Below are 7,963 nucleotides of genomic sequence, written 5' to 3' on the forward strand. Positions count from 1 at the left end.
CATTATATAAAAGAAAAATATCACATACTTGGACTATTAAAATAAAGAAAGTAATGCTCTCTGCGTAGTATGACAAGAGTCATTCCATAATGAGCCCTATGACTCAATATCTTAGAAGTTACCAAAAAAACATTCACAGAGCCAGACTATTGAAATGCAAGAGGTCAATAATTGAGTGCGTTTTTTTTTTTTTATAAAAGGTTAGTATTTAAAGTAATATTGCAAAATCACTGCAGGCAAAAACAAGACTCCAGACTGACCTAACATAAATCTCACATAAATGTCCCCTTGAACGTAAATCAACTATCAAGATTTTGCCCCCAAATATGATTGGACTGGGGTTAGATACAATCCATAATCATGTAGGGAGAAAACTGTGTAAGGAAGAGATTTTTGCAGTGTGTTTTTGAAAAATGTATTTCTGCAGTCTGTTGTTTTTACATTGAACAGTCAATAGTACTATTAATTTATGACTTTACAAACAGGGTTATCATGGTCTCATGGTAATTAATGTTTGAATATCTGAAAGCCCAAAAATACTTTCAGGCTGTAAGGTGGTTTCAATGAGGACTTCTAGAGGTGAGTCAGGCCTTGAGAAATCTACTTGCCCACTCGCTATGGCGAATCAGATTTCAGATTTCATTAAGGCGAGGTATTTCTAGGGCCTACAGGTTCATTCTGGCGAGCTGACAACAGATGTTCTGTTCACTCACAAAGTCAATGAGCAATAAAGACGCCTTTAAATCTTGTTTAATCCTGTCACATTTGTTCTGCATTCAGAGACAGAGTTCAAAAGTCCATCTGTCTTCTTACATTTACTTTTCTTTCTCCGACTGCAAAGTTAAAAGCTTTTGTAAAGTGAGCTGTCTGACAACAGTGTTGTGCAAAGTGTGTGAAATGAAAAGCTGTAAGATATCAGGCTTTTTTCCTAACACAATGGCCCTCATTACGACCCTGGCGGTTTGTAACCGCCAGGGCCGCGGGACGCGGTGGCACCGCCGACAGGCCGGCGGTGCCCGCGGGGCATTCTGACCGCAGCGGCTTAGCCGCGGTCAGAGAAGGGAAACCGGCGGTCTCCTGCCGGTTTCCCGCTGCCCCCAAGGAATCCTCCAAGCCGGCGCAGCTTGCTGCGCCGGCTTGGGGATTCCGACTCCCCCTCCCGCCATCCAGTTCCTGGCGGTTCTCCCGCCGGGAACCGGATGGCGGGAGGGGGAGTCGCGGGGCCCCTGGGGGCCCCTGCAGTGCCCATGCCAATGGCATGGGCACTGCAGGGGCCCCCGTAAGAGGGCCCTGCTTGTATTTCACTGTCTGCATAGCAGACAGTGAAATACGCGACGGGTGCAGTAGCACCCGTCGCACCTTCCCACTCCGCCGGCTCGATTACGAGCCGGCTTCATGGTGGGAAGGTCGTTTTCCCCTGGGCTGGCGGGCGGCCTTTCGGCGGCCGCCCGCCAGCCCAGGGGAAAACTTGGAATGCTGGCCGCGGTCTTCAGACCGCGGTGCGGTATTCCTGCGGCGCAACTTTGGCGGGCGGCCTCCGCCGCCCGTCAAAGTTGTAATGAGGGCCAATATGTACAAAGCTAATAAGTGAACTGCACAAACATTTCAAAATATATTTCAGTAGTTATGAAAGCACATTTTTGTAATTCCGTGTGGTGAAAACAAAGATCTTTATAAGATGAAAACAAATCAGAATACTTTACTTGGTGATGTGCAAAGGAAATATTTTTGTAGAAACCCTATTTGCAAACATTGTTTATGTGTTATATAGTTTTATTAACAAAATAGCATGTCAATGGGCACTGTGCTGCCTGTAAATGACAATGCACTACCACATCATGCTTTAGTAATATATTTAATAAAAGTGAGTGTTTAAACATGGACTGAGAAATAGTCCTGCCCTCACCCTGATGACAATGCTGTTAGTGAACTAATAGGCAAGTCAGGGGTCATGTGTGCCCTATATGTGGGCTTAATGTGTGTTATACATGGAGCAAATGTTTAGACTATTAAATAAAAAAAATGTTTTTTTGTACAGCAGAAATGTTGAACTCACATTTTTTGAAGGTGCTCTCATATGTGATAATAATGAAGAAATCATAAAATAATATATTTGCTTAGGATCACACAATTTGAGACTGGTTTACAGGTCAAGTATATTACAACTAGGTCGAGTAGATTACTTAAGTTACTATATATGCATGTCTAGTAACATTTTTATGATTTTTCAAGGCCTGTGTGGGTGGTGTCTGGGTTGAAGGGCCTCCTCCTGTTTCATCAAGTCTTGTAGCCATCTTCTCTTTAGGCCAGTATCACAAGGCATACCGCTAATTCTTTAGCTGCTTGATGGTATGCTATTTGACTCCCATCAAATTTACTTTTTCTTGGATGAACTTCTAGATTTGTTTCTTTTAGCTATCTGGAACCTGAAATGAGCTCTTGCCAAAAAGCTCATCGCTGTGTAAAACACATTCTTAAGTGAGCACCTCCAGCTCCATCTAACAGAATTTTAGTTTTCTTTGACATGCTCCAGTATCCTTTTTAGGCTACTCTCAGCAGGGGGGTAAAATTCCTGCAGCGCGACACCAAGGACATATTGTTTGGGGTCAAGGTCAACAAGTTTTCAGGTTTATTTTGTCCTTGGGACAAGTAGGCCCAACCCCCTGCAGCACAAACTCTTTGGATGCCAATTTAAAGTACTACATTACAGAGCAGGGAAAGGAGTTGTCTGCAGTTGAGGTAATATATGTGTCTATATTTCAATGCTGTTCAAACTTGTATTTATGGTTCAATAATGCAAAGCCTTTACTATTAGGGTGAGCATTCTAAATAAATGTCTTAAGTTCGGACTGCAGTATGGACAGTGCTTCCAGTACAAATAAATGTGTACACAAGTTTGCCAAGTTTAAAAATATGAGGCTACCTATAATGCTCCCAGAAAGCTCCCTTATTAAATGCAGATATTCCCAGAAGCTTGAAAGCAAGAATGGTGATGTTTTGTTTTCAAAATAAAATGTTCACAAAAAAATGAAACTAGGAAAAAAAATGTTTTGCTAAACTACTGTGAACTTTTGGGTACAATTTCTTTTGAAGCATCATTTACTAAATGTGTTGCTACATGCTAGTATTTCCAAAGAAATTCATAACGGAAAGTTATTGTAACCAGTTTCAACCAGATTATGGGAATTGGCAAAGCCAAAAGGTCTGACATTGGTGCTCAGTCTTTCGGTTTTGTCAATGTGAGTCTTGCTTTGACATGACTTTTGTAAAACTTTCTTGTTGTGGAAGCTGCTGGGCCCTCACTATTGTAACAAAAATTGGCAAAAAGCAAAAATCTTTTTGGTCGCAAAAAGCACACATAGCCATACTAGTTCCTGGCATTGAACAAAAGGCTTGGTATTTCTAGGGCCTACTGGCCAACCGACTAACTGGCAGCGTTACCAGACGAACAACGCGTTTTGTGTAACTCTCCCTGCCTCTCAGTACCGGCGAGAGGTCAGGTGCGGGCTTATCAGGGCCCTTATACGTGACATCCCATAATTTTCAGATGCCGTACTCCATAAAGGCCATACATCTCCAAAGACTACCATCTCCCTATGTGATAAGTGATTTTTTTTTGGATACTGTTCTCTTCAACCATTCTCTTGCCTTGAAAAAGTCCGTGTGGACGAAACAAGTGTTGGCTGTGTCTGAACTTTTCCAAACATGAGGATGTGAATTTCTCTGAACATTGATTTAATTTTCTTAGTACAAAGGAATAAAGAACTCTGCAATCTATCTTGCATCGTGGACTTACTATTTGGAGTGCCCTGGTTTTGCTTTGTTTTCACTGAACAAAACTACTTTGTGTGCCCATGTGCTCCTTGTGAAAGAGCAGACTGCCTTCATTGTAATGTAATGTAACATGGATTTGTAGAGCAATTTATATTCAAGCTACTGGTGAGGGTATCCAGGCGCTGAGTACGAGCGGGTTCTGTCAGTAGAATCAGTCAGTTAAGCCAGCTGATATATGGATAGATAGAATTTTGATAAAACAAAAGGCCTTTGTTAACCCCAGACCTAATTAAGGGCCCAATTCTTAAAGAACGTCACAAAAGTGAACCCATGATATGTCTTTGCATTAATGCAGATCTGCGTATTTTATGAATTCACAAGATATTACAGAACTAGACCAGGAGATCATACTCCTAGAAAATATTTGTGAACTGTATTTTAGAATGAGCAAATATGCAGGTGTAGATTTGTTAATGCGAAAATCTGTTCAGTATTTACAAGTTCACTTTCCCTTTAACTACTTTTTTTCCAACCCTGGAAGAAGTTTTACTTCTGACCCTTGTCAGGAGTAAATTTCCAACCTTTTAAGTATGGGAAATGATTAGAGAAGAGCTGGAGAAAAACCCTTAAAACATGGAAGTTAGTATGTTTGCACAGATTCAAAGGGCATTTCAACCCTGGAACTATTGCTTACTGCTACTTCCAGCCCCAGTATGTATACCTGAGGAAAGGTGTCAAAGTAAGGACATTGCTAGTGTTTTAGTCCTACTATAGTAATAGCCTTGGCATAATCAGATGGGCTATAATCAGAGCTCGTACACAATGATATTGTCGCTGCACTACTTGGCACCAAAGGGGCAAGTAGATTTTTTACAGGACAGGAAGATTTATGAAGCAACCTGTCCCATAGATAACTTGATATTTTAAAAAATTCCACACCGACATGAAGGCACAAATGTGGTCCATAAAGCCTTAAAAGTAAAAGCAGGAATCTCAGGACACAATGCCTGTGTTCCTCTTTGCTACAGAGTACTCTAGAATGCATGTTTGACATCACTTCCTCGCTGTGATGTCATCAAGCAGTTCTTGAATGCAACTTTCGAAATTTGTGATTCCTAAATACCGATTCACAATTTATTGAATCAGTAATGGCAAATTACACATTTGTGAACTCGAATCACACCGATTGGCTAACTTGAGGAAGGGTCACCAGGATCCGCGAAGAACAGCAATTTCCAAATTGCGATTTGATAAAATTCACAATTTGAAATTCTTTATTCAAAACTTTCATATATCTGGCCCTATATGTGGTGTTTACCATAAAATGGTTTGCCGTTCTTTACCATTTATACGATTAACAGGATTTTAGCAAAATCAAGAAAACAAGTGGGCATGATGTTCACCCATGCAGCCCTCTTTTCTTTCGCCCTCCAACCTTGGCATTCCCTTCTCTATCCCAACTCATACAATTTAAGCCCTTTTACAGTCCAGATTTTCTGTTATCTTACTATCGACTGAAGTGTCCTCCCCGTATGAAAACTCAATCGCTCATCACTAGAAAAGACTCTACATCATCCTGGAAAAGTTAGAAGAATGGTTTCATAGACAAAGAGGTCTGCATCCTATTTCAAGTTCTCCATCTGACTGACAGTCAAGCTCATATAGGAGTTATGCAAACATGCACTGATGAAGAGAACTATTAAAATGTTTCACTTAGCAGGCTTTTTATTGGTATGGGGTGGAGCAGGCAGCCTATAGGTAAATATATTCTGTTTGTTTTGAGTTCTCAAAATAATTGGGAGTCCCACTTACCAATCATCAAAATATTAAATTATTTGGAGTGTTGATGAGATGAGCAAGTTACTTACCCGGGGTCATGTTATTTGTGTTGGATTCTCTAACTGCAGATTCCTCACCTTTAGTATATTCCTATACACCAGACTGGATCCAAAAGCCTTAAGTAGCATTGCTCAAGTATGCCAGTAGGTGGTCATGTACGGCTCCATGTTGGCTTTATTCCATCCAGGAAGAGATGCTATTCCGTCCAGGAGGAGACAAAGAAACAACATGTAAGCGCCACTCAGGAGCTCAGACGTCGGTTTCCTTCTTGACTCTCTGCACCCTTGGACCCGGAGCCCAACAATAATCAGAGGTACCAGTGTGTAGATCTTTAGTTTGGGCCCTTTTTAGATAGGAAACGAGACAAGACAACAGAATGGGGAGGTGAGTGGGCGGTAAGGAATATGCAGTTAAAAAAGAGTATCCATCAGGAAGAGCATTACTAAAGGTAAGTAACTTCTTCTAAAATCCGCCTGAGGCATGGCTACCTCTTGGACAGAGTTTCTCGTCATGCGATTTGTAGGGAAACTACCTGATCTTCGGACTTTATCTTTATCAAACACTACAGACCGAGTAATGTGATTGACTGTAACAAGAATTTTTGTGGAGAGGTTTTGAAATCAGTTATCTGGTAAACCTGATTATATTGTTTTCAAAGTGATGTATGTGATCAGATCATGTTATGAGAGCGCATTAAAGTTTACATTGTGTGCATACTTATGATAGAATGTTATATTTTGTCAAAAGGGGATTATTTGGAATACCTCAAAATGTAAGGACTGTGCAATACTCATTACTTTTAGTCATGACACAGTCATTACGAATCCTTCCTTTGAGCCTTAAACTACCACTCATATAAAAGTCAGGAGGGTGGGCATAGTTTGCTTAGAATAGTCTTCTATTTTTTTCTGTGTGAGAGGTGGAATTACCTCTCACGGTACAATAACTGTGAGGAGGGCGAATAGGTCTAAGAGTAATGAAGTTGCAGGCAATTATCCGGGCGATAGTCTCCACAACCTTCCATTTAAATTGGTGCTATGATTGTGAGGTTCCTTACCTTCTTCCTGATCTCATATCGAACAAACACCTCATTTTAATTTCCACTAATGACTTCACTAGGAGTGACCTGGAGGTAAGAACAACATTTCTTACATCCGATAAATTCCAACACTGCAAGGGTCAGCGGTTATTAGGAGCGATAAATAGCACCTCTTACATGTTCGATAATGGGTGTTAACATATAGATTCCAGTGGTTACATCACAAAAAGATTTATGTTTTGAGAATACCAATTTTGTCAAAGTTAAATTTAGGTGAGTACGACCTGCCAAAATGTAAAACATTATGCAAACTTTTCGCGCTTTTTAAGTATCGGAGAAAAGCATTTGCATAATTTATAATTCTACTCTTTTCAGAAGCTTCACTCCGTGAACACACTCCTCCTCCGTATTTACCGGTTATCCTCTGTAGTTCATCAGCTAAATCTATCATAGGGTGTGATCACTCCGCATCCCCGCCCCCTTTCTTTAACGCCACATGTTCCATACACAGCCGTTAGTCTCTGCTGCTGAGCCACGCCCCTTTTCTGTAGCCCCGCCCACACCTGTATGAGGATCTTGACGTAGAGTAGAGGATGAGTTAGCGCCGTCGCGCCTGCTCCCAGTAGAAGGTAGAGAGAGTCGGTAGCCGCGAAGGTGCACCGATCAGATTCCTCTTGCGCCTGGGTGCCCACTGCCCCGGACGCAGCCATCGATACCACAATCTCAAGTAACTACAGTTGTCCCAGTAATGCTTCCGGGAAGCTAAACGTAATCCACGTGATGATGGTAGTACGACTCTTGCGCGTCCTGCTCTAGACATAGAAAATGGACGTTACGCGTTAATCACAAAAAAGGGACTAAAGTAGCCCCCACAAACCAAACATACTACTACCCAGGAGCAAATTTGATGGCAGCCGACTCCGTGTATTGGTTTTGCGGTTTAAGCCCGTAGTGGTACAAATGGGAGGCTTTACACAGTGAAGCTAAAATGGTGTTAGTGGTAGAGAGAAACACTGAACAAGGAAGTCAGGAAGGAGAAAAGACAGAGATAGCCTCTATGGTCTGCTGCCCATTACCCGCATTACTTTTAGAAGCCGCAGTTGTCTTTACAGAAAATGCGAAATTTCCTAGCTATCGTGAAGGAAAGTTTCAATTCTATTAAGGACACGGAGGCGAGGATTATGCAGATCTTTCTTCACTTTTTATTAATTAGCAAGTTCAAAGTTAAACATAAAACAAACAAAAAAACTACAAGTTCCATGAAGCCGCCGCCATGGTAACTAGTATCCAATGAGGATCCTCCAATCACGT

At 41.4% G+C, this 7,963-nt stretch overlaps 1 protein-coding gene across 1 annotated transcript in view; it reads right to left on the reverse strand.

Moving 5' to 3' along the window:
• The window catches only part of MTCH1 (mitochondrial carrier 1), a 215,093-nt gene extending 207,625 nt beyond the window's left edge, over positions 1-7,468 (reverse strand). Inside the window, exon 1 of the mRNA XM_069238748.1 lies at positions 7,216-7,468. Coding sequence (XP_069094849.1) covers positions 7,216-7,362 — 147 coding nt within the window. The 5' untranslated portion in view covers positions 7,363-7,468. The remainder of the gene's footprint in view (positions 1-7,215) is intronic.
• Positions 7,469-7,963: the final 495 nt, after the last annotated feature.

The sequence above is a fragment of the Pleurodeles waltl genome, chromosome 6 (assembly GCF_031143425.1).
Source record: "Pleurodeles waltl isolate 20211129_DDA chromosome 6, aPleWal1.hap1.20221129, whole genome shotgun sequence".
Lineage (NCBI taxonomy): Eukaryota > Metazoa > Chordata > Amphibia > Caudata > Salamandridae > Pleurodeles > Pleurodeles waltl.